Here is a 12,871-nt window from a genome sequence, read left to right on the forward strand (position 1 = left end):
CCCTATTTTAACCCCTATGGAAAGACCACCACCCAAATGTACTAAGCCTCTTTTCCTGTCATTCAGAGAACTCTCTTTTTTTTATTGTTTAAAGTTTTATTGAAGTATAGTTGATTTACAATATTGTTATAATCAGGGTACTGTTTTTCCACTTAGCTTTTCCTTATGTGAGGCAAGTAAAATGCTCAGTTCCTCCCTATGTTCTCTGTAGGCTTCATCATCTCGTTTCTGGAATTCATTATTTGTTGATGTTTGGGATTTTTTTGTTGTTGGTTTGTTTTAATGTCAGGGCTCATAAAATTTGGCCACTGGAAGGGATGTCACGAAACTCAAACCTCAAATTTATAATCAGGGAAATTAAGAGAGCTTCAGGAAGGCAAGTGACTGACTTATTAGGGTTACAGTAGGAGTTGGGGCTTAAATGAAAATTACTATTTGATCTTTTGTGCACTTCTGTTAACATTCTGCTTTTCTTTTTGAAAGAGAAAGCAGTGCAGTGGGATTGAAAAGCATGATATGCATTCAATGAAAATAATACGATTGATTTTAATATTCACTTATATAGTGACCTTTTTCTCTTTTGCAGTTTAACAGCAATGCCCAGGATGTAAGCTGTTTTCAACACCTTGTCCAAGCAAATGTAAGAAATAAGAAAGTGCTGAAAGATGCAGTTAATAATATCACAGCAAAAGGAATCACAGATTACAAGAAGGGCTTTAGTTTTGCTTTTGAACAACTGCTTAATGTAAGTATCAGTGGTATTATTATTGAATTGTAATATCTGAAGTTCATTTTCCTGGTAGTTACTGCCCTCTAGGGTTAGATAACATTGCTCTTTTTTATTCATTTAGAAAGAAAATGTGTCCAATTGTTAGAAATCTGAACTATTTTTATTTTTAAATCCAAAAATTGAAAGGTATACAAAATGTAGATATTTTTTCTTTTAGATCTTTTCTTCCACCCTTTTTTCCTGAACTTCATTTAAAAAACACATTTGTAAGGTAAATATTTAATTTCGAAGAAGCACTGGAAACTTAACTGACATGTTTTGAATATCATTTCTTTTATCTCTAGTAGTACTATATTTATTTGGAAACTTGTACTTTCAGTCATCAAATAGTTTCTGGAAATATCTTAGCTTTAAATATCTCATATGAGTCTTTAGGTTGTCCCTCAGTGTACAGAAAGGTCCAAATGATAAACATCAAGGTGGATGGGAGGATAAATCTCAGAGCAGGCATTCCTTTCACAGTGAAAATTCCCTGGAATGAATTATCGATGACTGTAGTTAGGCTTTTTAGGTTCTGGCACACCTGAACACCTGCCCTGTATTATAAGATGTATCTTACACTGGATTTTCAAATGGCCAGAATGTGTTTCATTTTGAACAGTTTGAAAGCAAGAGCTATCATTCAGGTTTGTATCTCTCATGAAACAGTATTACTGCAGTGGTTGAGAGTATGGATCTAACCTCTCAGAATCTGTGGCAGAGTGAGCCACGGAGCAAACCACATGAGAGTATAGGTTGTTGGCTTGGTGTTATAACTGATTAGTACCTAGCATGTGGCTGGTACAGGATCACTTCATAATTCCTGTCATACTTGCTGAACCACTGAATGAGCCCTTATATTTGGTCTTTTCTGCAAATTTGACATTGTTGTCCCCTAAGTAAATCTTTGAAACCAGTGTTCAAGATCTTTGATTGGGTGATGACTCCTTTGCGTGTTCATTCAGCCAGTAGCTATCAACTGCCTCACAATTTCCTATCAGAGTGCTATTGCTGAAATGATAGAAATGAACAGGATCATTTGCTCTCAAGGAGGTCCAACATAACTTGTTAAGTCCTCGTTTCTTGTATAACATGTTAGTGCTGTTACAGGGTACTCACAGTATGTTTGCTCGGGTAGCATGGAGAAGCGGCATGATTTACCCAGAGGAGATCAGGAAATTGTTACATTTCCTTGAAAATGGGATTTTGAAGAACAGTAGAATCTAGGCAGGTGGTGAGGGAGTGCAGAGACAGCTCAGCAGGTGAGGGCTGAAGAACGGGTGCTGTGGAACTTAAGAAAAAAGTTAACACAAAACAAGACACAGAGACATGTATCTTAATCAAAGGTGGGCACGGGGCGGGGAACTCAAGGTCTCAGGGACCAAGAGCGCCGCCTCAAGAAACCACACTGCTTTTATTGTGCTCTTTAGGATTACGTCAAGTGAGGAGGGGGCTATAGGTGCAGGATATAGTTTTTTTATTACTATTATTTTAAAAGTTCTTTTATTATTTTAAAAGTCACATAGCCAGTAGATGGTTAAGCTTTTATTCTGACCTTTATGCATTTAACAATCACTAGTATTTGAGGAAGCTTGGCTTTAGCTGTCTATGCAGAGCATCTAGAGAATCATCATTGTGCTCCACAAACATTTTGCTCCATGCCTATCTGCAACAACCCCGTGTGTCTTAGGCATCTGGTTCTCCTTGCTGATGCATATTCTACTAACGACTGCTCATGAACCCCCTGGTGCCATGAGGTTCCTCTTTGTCTTATTTTAACAGGACAACTCATCCTGTGCAAACAGCTTGCCAATCTGCACAGGTCCAGCATGCCTAGACCAATGCATTATGTCCTCATTCAGCTGACCACATGAATAACTTAATAATAATGCGTTTTGGTCTTTGTTTTTAAGCTTAAGTTATTTCCCAGCATTGCCCACTGTTTTTCAAGCAGGAATATGGGGTAAAGTAAAGCAGGAAAAGATGGAATTTTCAGCATAGTAAATAGAAGCAAAGAGGCTAAGAAAATATTGCAGAAACATGTCTCTCGACAAGGGAGGGAAAATCATTTCAGAGAAGAAAAGAAAACAGCATGGATAAAGGCATAGAAGCACAAGACATCATGGCACAATGAAAGAACTGCAAGTGGGTCGGCATGGCTGGGCCATAAACAGTAGAGGAACAGAGATGGGAATGGAAGGGTCATGATGTATCATGAGTACAGTGTTTGGGAGCAAATGAAAAGTGTGGTAGGAGAATGACCTAGTCTGACGAGCAATCTACGTTAAGATGGTGTTATAATACAACATTGTAAATCAACTTTATTCCAAAAAAATTAATAAAGAAAATGAAACTATTGTAGAAATCCTGTTTTGGACTAAAAGTGAAGATATGGTAAGAAAAGTGACCTGATAACTGACTGGGTAGGTGGGAGGTGTTGCTAAGAGGGGAGAGGGATGTGGGCGACTCCAGGTTCCCTGAACTGGAAAACTAGGTGGATGGTTGCATTGGAGTCTGCCTAGAGGGAACGCAAGGCTAGAATTTTCAATTATTTTGAGTTTGAGGTAGTGAAATTTCTCAGATACCATTAGATAACCAAGTAAGCAGTTAGAAAAGCAAAGAAGTTCAGCATTGTCAATTTCCAGGGGAAATTATCTTTGGTAAAATGCATATGATTATTAAATTATGTATGTTCATTAATAAAAAAATGAAAACTCAAAACTTTAAAATTCAAACATAATTGATCTTTAGGGTATATTCTTTCTGGAGTAAAGGAATGCAAGGGGTTCTTTAATATTTTTTTTTCCTCTGGAGTCAATAATCAAGTTTTCTAGATCTTGGCATTTTAATCATTCCTCTTAGTATTGTTAATTGGCCTCACTCATTCTCTCCTATTCAGCCATAGAATGATAAGTCTCCAGCCTAATGTGCTTTTTCAAAGGCAGTCATGCTAGAGGGGCCATGTTAACTTGCACATTGATTATTAGTTTCTGATGAAATATGAACTAACTCCTACTGGCATCTCCTACTGCCTTTACCAAAGTTGTAAATGGTTTTGTAATATGTCCTCAGTTATTCCTCTAGTAAATCTCATGTGTTTTGCTTGCCACATGACCCTTAGGTATTGCAGTCCTTCATTATAATTTCCCCAAATGCCATGGCTTTCCTTATTGAGTTATCTCTTTGAAACCCTTGTAGTCTTTTTCTTGTCACAGAATCCCATTCCTTGTTTTTTGTCATTGCAAAGTTTACCCTTAAAGCAAGTGTCAAATAGAATTAGACATTAAGATCGGAGTTAATCTTCAGGAAGCATTTTGTAAAATATTGACAAATACATTGAGATATATTTTTCAAAAAAAACTTTATTGAGTGCATATATGATAGATGCTATGCTACGTACTGGCCACACAAGAAATAGTCAGGTGTGTTATGAAATAGCACATGGAAGTAAATTATCAGCCCCCGTCATTATATTTTTATTGACATAATCAATATGACAATATTCCTTTGCTTATGTGTTCCTTACAAGTCAGTTCCATATAATTGTGACTGTGTGATTCTCAAGATAGTTGCAAACCCAATGAAAACTTGCGAAGATAGACTCTGCTCCTCTATCAGTCCTGAGACGTCTACCTTGAGGGAAAATGTTGCTGACAACAAAACATTTCTTTATTCCTCCTTTTGTGGGTTTCCTTCAAGTGTTCAGCAAGATTCAGTGCTAATTCACTGTGGTATTTTAATTTAGTAATGATAATAGCACTTCTACTACTTTAGAAAATGAAACTGAGTCCTGTTCTAAAAACTACCACTTTTTTGAAACAGTCCTGTAGATACATATTATTTTTCTCATTTTACACATTGCAGATAGAAAAGATAAGTCATCAGAGAAATTAATTTTAGTTTAAGAGATTTCAACAACTTTCACAAAAGTATTTTAATGATAAAATATATAACTTTTTGTATGGTCACATTTTCAGATAATTATCTGCAAAGATAAGAACAGTGCTTAAATGTGATAAATTGTATTCGTCAGTGAGTTGTACAAGGCTTGGTTAAAAGCCTTAACTGCCAGTGTGTAATGGTCTAGTAGTCAATGGGGTGAGATTATATAAAATAGGATCTTTTTATTAGTAAAGTAAAATGTTATCTTCATTAACATTTACCACAGGAATGGGATTTATCTTTGAAAAATAGGAATAGGGACCTTCAGTAAGCTTAAATACTACAGGAGAATGAATGATTTTTTTTGTTGCTGTTCTTCTTTTTTTTTTTTTTTTTTTTTTAAAGACCACACCTGCGGCATATGGAAGTTCCCAGGATAGGGGTTGAATCAGATCTGTAGCCACTGAACTATGTCACAGCCATAGCAACACAGCAGTCCCAGAGCTGAGCAGTGTCTGTGACTTACCCTACAGCTCAGGGCAATGCTGGCTCCTTTAACCCACTTAGCAAGGCAAGGGATAAAATGCATGTCCTCATAGATGCTAGTCAGGTTCATTTCCACTGAGACACGATGGGAACTCCAATTTTTTAAAATATATTAGTCATAAAGGCCAGAACTTTGCTCCCAATGTGAAAAACCTAATCACATCTGAGTGTTGAGCATTTAAATGTGCCTGGTCTAAACAGAAATGTGTTTTAAATACACACCAAAATTTTAGTACTCACTATGAAAGAAAAAAATGTATATTTAATAGCAATAATTTTTATATTGACTTAATGTTGAAAATATTTTGAATGATGGGTTAAATAAAATAAATAGAATTTCAGATATTTCTTCTTACTTTAATGTGGCTATTAGAATGCTAAAATTAAAAAAAAAAAAAGAATGCTAAAATTACAAATTAGGCTCCCATTATATCTTCCTTGAATATCACTGAACTAGAGGGGTGACATTTCCAAAGGAGCTAAGCATTCATAAATTAGTGTGATCTTTTAGTCTCCACACTTTTGCAAACATATTTCACAACAATAGAAAGGCTGAAATTATAATTTCAGACCTCAGAGAAGTTTAGCCTTCTAAATTAATTGTGCATTTTAGCGGCCCTTTAATGCTAATCCAATGTTTTCCTATATTCACCTCTTTTGGGACCTTAAACAAAGTGGAAGAAAGGATTTACCATTAGAATCAAGTCTTTGAGGATTAGAATATGTGTGGCAGGTTGAGGGCAGAAAGGGGAATAATCTGGAAATAGTTCTAGACATTTACAAAGATATGAAAGAGCACTGGGTATTAGGGATCAACATTGCGATTTCTGAAAAGTGAATAAAGTAGATTGAAAAAGAAGGGAAGAGAGGAACAAATATTGTAAGTGAATTGAAACTATAAGTGAAAAGGTGTGCACATTTTTATTAATATTATCTTTTCCCAGCGTAAATTATAAGGGTATAAAATTGACATCATAGTGTTAATTAATTTAAAACCCATGTATTGATCAGCCATGAGGGGTAAACTAGACACTCATGTGCTAGACACTCATCTAGGCAGGGAAACAATACTGAACAAAGAAGACAAAACTTTATGCCCTTTTATACTTGCATTCTATTGGGCAAAGCCAATAATAAATAAAATGTATACTACATATAAACAAATGTGAAATGCTGGGAAGAAAAATACAACCTAGGAGGGGAGGCTGCAATTTAAAATGTAGTTGTTAGAAAAGTCCTCATTGATACAGTGATGCTTGATCCAAAACCCACAGGAAGGGAGACTTGTAGGAGTCAGAATGAGGGAGAACCCTGGGATAGGGAGGGGCAGACCTGGCTTGATCTAGGAACCTGTTCTTAGAATTGGCTTATTGAGCAGACACTTCCAGTCACTATTTGTAACCTGAGCATGCTCTTTCCATATTTTTTTTATACCCCTGCCTTTTGTTGTTGTTTTGTTGTTGTTGTTGTTGCTTTTTAGGGCTACACCTGCAGCATATGGAAGTTCCTAGGCTAGGGGTCGAATTGGAACTACACCACAACCACAGCAATGGCAGATCCTTAAGGATCGAATCTGCATCCTTATGGATACCAGTCAGGTTCATAACCCATGGAGCCACAACAGGAACTCCCTAAATCCCTGCCTTTTATTATGAATGACATGTATATATTTGTTTTAACAGTATAACGTTTCTAGAGCCAACTGCAATAAGATTATCATGTTGTTCACCGATGGAGGAGAAGAGAGAGCTCAGGAGATATTTGCCAAATACAACAAAGACAAAAAAGTGAGTGTAATTTTTCTAATATTTTAAATTGAATGGTAATTTAAGTGGTTTTTAACGAGAGTAATGGGGGTGGTGAAGAAGGACATATTTGGTTAAAACATTAGTTATGCTGATTATAAAGTCATACAGATCATGGATTATAAGCCAATCACAGAATTAAATACATTATATATTTTTGAGATTCACAAATACCTTATGAGTAGTTTATTAATAAAATAATTTGAACCCATAGAATTATGTATAGGAATATATGTGTTTCAGTGATTGTTCAGCTGCAGAGGAAACTATTATAGAAAGACCTGTTTTGGAAGTTCACCTGTATAGTTGAACATACTGATGGTGTGGAAAATATCAAATGTAACAATTTTTCCTAGCACTGCTGCTATCAGTTTATTTCAATTTCCTGACTGGCTCTCCATATTTTATAAGAGAACAATGATCCTCAACTTGATTTCCTAAAATGCTGAGTATTCATAAATAAGTAGTGAAAAATTATAACTTATTTTTCGTGATTCCAAAATTTCAAATGAAATTACATATTTCACCAGGGGACTTTTCAGGGTAAAATGCCAAATCACTTAGCTTTTAATTGGAATTTTCACCATTTAGTGAGGTGTGACTCTTCATTAATTCTAATGAATTGTTTTATGTGTGAGGAATTAAAAAGTGAGAAAAGTGTGAATTAATATATTTTGGTAAATATCTATATATAAATTATGTATTTTGCCAGGCAGAATGTTGTGAATAATTAGGTAGAACATTGATAAAAATTTTTGGAACACTTTGAAATAAGCTTAGGTACTTTAAAAATGATCAAAAACTTGAAACCATGTACCTACATATAACTTCAAATTAATCACAAGTTTTTTGAATATTCAACTTTTTGATACTGCATATGCTATAAGTAGATGTCATTTGACATAAGTTTAATGTGAAGGTTAAGTTTGTTTTTTTCCAAACACTTGGTGACTTTGATTATATTGACGAGCCATTCATTCCTTTTGAAAAAGTTGATAAATGGACTGAACCGTTAGTAGACTGGGAATATTTTCAGATGATGACTTGATTTTGTGAATATGTGCATCAAAAACGTCATTAGAATGAAAAGTGATGGGAAGATATAGATGCATTCATCTACAATATAATGTACATGACTTAATTTATTTGGTACCTTCTACTCGTTATTCAGAATCCAGCACAATGAGCACTGCTCCAAGGATGTCCTTGACACTCCCTCCTGCTCAGTCTTATTTAGGTGCTGGTGTTCTGATCCCAGGCCCACTGCATGGAGCCTAGAGTCCCTCACGTTGTATTCTACCCACGGGATCTTTCCTGTCTTCCCACTCTGGAATACAAGATTCTACAGGACTGGGTCTTTGTCTTGTTTAACTTTGAGCTCTAGGCATCCTACAGAGAGCACAGATTCAGAGATAGTTCTCATTATGTGATGATAAATAACCTGAGTATGTCTAACTAAAGTTAGAGCATGATTTCTGTTATAGAACATAATTATAAAAAATAACCTGGGGGAGTTCCCATTATGGCACAGCTTCAATGAGTCCAACTAGGGATCAGGAGGTTGCAGGTTTGATCCCTGGCCTTGCTTAGTGGGTGAAAGATCCAGTGTTTCTGTGTGCTGTAGTGTAGATCACAGATGCAACTCGGATCTGGCGTTGCTGTGGCTGTGGCATAAGCTGGCAGCTGCAGCTCCGATTGAACCCCTAGCCTGGGAACCTCCACATGCTGTGGGTGTGGCCCTAAAAAGACAAATAAATAAATAACCTGGGGTAAGATATTTAGCTTATTTAAATATTTCAAGTAATGTGATATTACCATGTCGTGAAGAACTCAAAGATAATAAAATAAATTTAACCCACATTCAACTCTATTGATATAATACATTTATCTCGAAATTCCCCCAATTAATCATACACTAATAATTTGGAAGAGACTTTTAAGTACCTCATAGCCATACCTTTTAAGTATATTACTTTGTGATAGAGGTATATAAGTGCAAACCCCACTACTTCTCTTTTAATGAATATAAGTTTAGGTAAATCATGTTTTCTTTTATTGACATCAGCCAAACTAGCCATCAGGAATATCATTCACCTGGATATTTTTCTTCAAAAAGGAAGAATTTCTTAAACAAGTATGACAATGAATGTTATTCATTTATATCAGTATCTGTGCCTAAGATATATTTTGATTTCTTAAAGTATAAACAGTTTTAACAACTTTACATAAAAGAAATGTTTAAAAAGAGAAGAAATTTTCATCTAAACTTGTCGTTTTTTTTCTCTCCCCATCTCTGTTTGCATAGAGAATGAACACCATAACGTCTCAGAGGCATGTCTTAACTTGATATTTTTTTTCTTTTTTTAAAATGCAAGAAGTTGTATCCCATAAAGAAAGTGACAATATTCTACTCTCTATTTTCACAGATTATTCAGTTGATTGAATAAATGAAGAATTTACTAAAGTCATTTTTCTATATATAGATCCTACAAATGTCCAATCTAAATATTATTATCTTAAAACACTGCTTTCCATCCCCTTCACCTTTTATAGGAATTCTACTTTTTAAACAAAGGTATTTGGTGACATGCTAAACCTGAAATGATTCCTATCACATTCATTTTTGTAAAACTGATGAGCCTAGTACTACTCAACAATCCTGCTATCTGCCTTTTAATATTGCTGTGCTTTAAGGACACATACTTCTCTTAAGAAGAGATACTTCTTGGGTTTTGTTTTTGTTTTTTGGGTTTTTTTTTTTTGTTTTTTTTTTTGTCTTTTTGCCATTTATTGGGCCGCTCCCGGGGCATGTGGAGGTTCCCAGGCTAGGGGTCGAATCAGAACTGTAGCCGCCAGCCTACACCATAGCCACAGCACCTCGGGATCCGAGCTGTGTCTGCAACCTACATCACAGCTCACAGCAACACCGGATCCTTAACCCACTGAGCAAGGCCAGAGAGCCAACCCACGACCTCATGGTTCCTAGTCAGATTCATTAACCACTGAGCCACGACGGGAACTCCTTAAGAACATACGCTTTTTGTAAATGCCCAAGCAACTCTGAAAAGGAAACAGTGCTTAATTTTTGTGATTTTTAAAGTCACTATCATGGTTAGCTAAGAAAGATAACCTTGGAATTAGATAATGCATTTTTTTACATGAGTCTAATTTCAGTGGCTGTGGCAAAGTTCTGTGATATATACTCTTACACATATATATGTACTTACATACACAGAAGAATGCTCACATATTTATTATCTGTTTCAAATGGACATTCCTTGTATCCATTGTATCCCCAGGAACAAGGGGCTCTCTCACCTAAAGTGATAAGAGTAAATTTAAACAGGTGGTTGAGAAGTGACAGAGGGATGAGCAAGTAGAAATCTGAACATAAATTTTTCTAAAATCCCTGTAGATTTGCTAAGAACTATTAGAAAAGAAATGACAGTCATATCTGGGTCAATTATACATACATGTGTGCATGCATACATTTTAGTTTTTTAAAGAGAAAAGAGCTAAGTCATTATTGCATGTTATATAGACTAGTCAAGGGAAGAACGCTTATAGATACAAAACAGAGAAAGGATAATTGATAGAGTTCCTTGAAAGAGGAGAGGTTGAGAGAGATCCAGATCACAGATTTCTGAATTCGACAAGTAGGAATATTATTCCTGGGATCATTGCTCTACCACATATAACATGTGCACTCTACCTCCAAGTTTAACGGCTTCTCAAATTTTCTAATGTTGGTAAACTTTGTTAAACAAATAAAAATTGTCTCTTGGTATTTGCATGTTCTATATCCAGTAACAGTGAAAACAGATGATGGCAAACAACCATTTTTAATTCACCTATATTTTTGAGAGTATTTGTATTTTGTCAAGACAACATTTCCATAGTCAATTATTTATGTCAGATGTGTGCAAATAGTGAATATATGCACCTACTAAAAAGAGTGTGACTGTATAAGAGAGGTTTTTTTTAAAATATGGCTTCAAATGGTTTGGGGTGACTTGTCAAACCTTTCCAACTTTCCCTCCCTATTCAAATTTCCCTACCTTCCACCCATCCCTGCAGTTAGAGATCTGCAGCGCACAGACCCTCATATGCAAGGTATTGTCTATTTTGTCATCTAAGGATGTATATGACAGACCAATTTGTTACTTGCAAAATTCATATTCATTACATGATAAGTTTATCAACTTAGAACTTCACTAGCCACATTATCTTTCAAATGGCCAATATGTAAAACTGAAATTGATAGTAAAGTATAACTTTAAATACTCTTTAAAGTTCTCTATTCGATAACATTTGAAAGTATGCTCTTTGAAAAAGAAGTTCACCTGTAGCTTAGAAAATATCAAAATTAAAAAGTCACCGAGTTTCGAGAGCTTTTCAAAAATCTGAAAACTACTCTTTGAATCCTCCCTTTTCCCAAGCCTTTTGCTTGGCATTAATGTGGTTGCTGAATGCTTCATTTACACTCATTTTTCATCCAAATGACATCAGAAATCATTCAGAGCAACCCAGGTAGGTGTGATTGGGTACATTCAGAGAGCTGATGAAAGAGGCTGCAGATATACAGCACAATTTAATGGGGCCAAAAGGTTTGAGAATTAGAACAAAATGTTTGGGTTCTTTTGAAATATATTACTCTGGGGAATTAATCTACCTGATTATAGATAGGTACAGCTTAAAACTGTGTCCATGTTAATCTCCTCCCACAGCTGTTCCAAATTAAAATACATTCACTTTCTAATCTTTACCTGCAGCAATGCCATTCCTTAGGGCTCACCCATGTGGACAGGACTTCCTTAAAAATGGTGCCAAAACCAAAATGAACTCTATCATAGAGTACAAACAAATGAATAAAGGAAAGTAAAACCAGACACAGAGCTGAAAGATAATTCCCAGGCCTAGCAAAATTAAAGATATTTGGTTTTCTATAGAATAGCAGAGGGCTTGGTTAGCAGTACACACTTAAGATTGTCTAGCCTGCTAGAAAAAAGTTCTCAGATTCTTAGCTTAATTCTCAGAATAATCAAAAATGAAAAGGCATTCAAAATGTGTAAAGTAAAATTTTCAAAATAATTAGTAAATTGAGTAAGAACAAATGGGGAAAAAAAAGCATATTATACATGTGGAATAATTTTCAAAGAATCCATAGCTGAAGTTATAATTGCCTGATAATAAAGGCATGGTTTTTTTTAATTATTTAAAAAAGATTTTTGGCAAAGTCTTTTCTATTTTTCTCTCAGATCCAGAATAGAAGTAATCTATAACCTACAGAAATCTAAAACAAATCACTAATGGCTGAATTTGCATATGTGTTTTATATAGTACGAATGAAAATTATTCATTACTTTTTCAACAGATGGTAGGGAAAATATTTCATGGTGAATAAATAGTTCATTGCCTCCCCACCTATCTCAGCCTGGCTTCTCCATCAGGCAAGAATAAAGCCTTTGGAAAGAATGTTGAAACATACGATAACGAAGGGCGTTCACATTTGTAAAATAAATACTATTTAACAAATGCACTGCTTCTAAAAATTTTAATTACAGACATTTGGGCACTTTTAACAGTTTGCAAAAGATTTTAAGCTTTAGAATAGGAACTATACCTGTGTTCATAAAGTCAAATATAGTATTTATGCTGGAGTTACTTTATAGCCAAAAACAGTTATTGCAGTTAACATTGGCACTGCCAGTAAGAGATTATCAATTTAAAATTCATGCGTTTTTGCATGCATGTGCTTCGTGTATGTGTCATTCCCTCCAACAGATTTATTTACATTTGTTTTCTGAGAACAACATTAATGTTGATAATCCATTCCCTAAACCAAGGAGAGTTTTATCAGGTACATGTT

The 12,871-nt window shown here is 35.2% G+C and overlaps 1 protein-coding gene across 32 annotated transcripts in view; it reads left to right on the forward strand.

The window, feature by feature from the left end:
* Window positions 1-12,871, forward strand: part of CACNA2D1 (calcium voltage-gated channel auxiliary subunit alpha2delta 1) — a 484,107-nt gene that overhangs the window by 373,066 nt on the left and 98,170 nt on the right. For all 32 annotated transcript variants that reach the window (XM_013979783.3, XM_013979785.3, XM_005667683.4 and 29 more), the window contains 2 exon segments: window positions 587-745; window positions 6,880-6,984. In XM_013979783.3, the coding sequence (XP_013835237.1) occupies window positions 587-745; window positions 6,880-6,984 (264 nt within the window).

This window comes from Sus scrofa, chromosome 9 (assembly GCF_054392235.1).
Source record: "Sus scrofa isolate SSC_HxYL_T2T_F1_AM1 chromosome 9, Sscrofa_HxYL_maternal_Yorkshire_Landrace_v2.0, whole genome shotgun sequence".
Taxonomy (NCBI): domain Eukaryota; kingdom Metazoa; phylum Chordata; class Mammalia; order Artiodactyla; family Suidae; genus Sus; species Sus scrofa.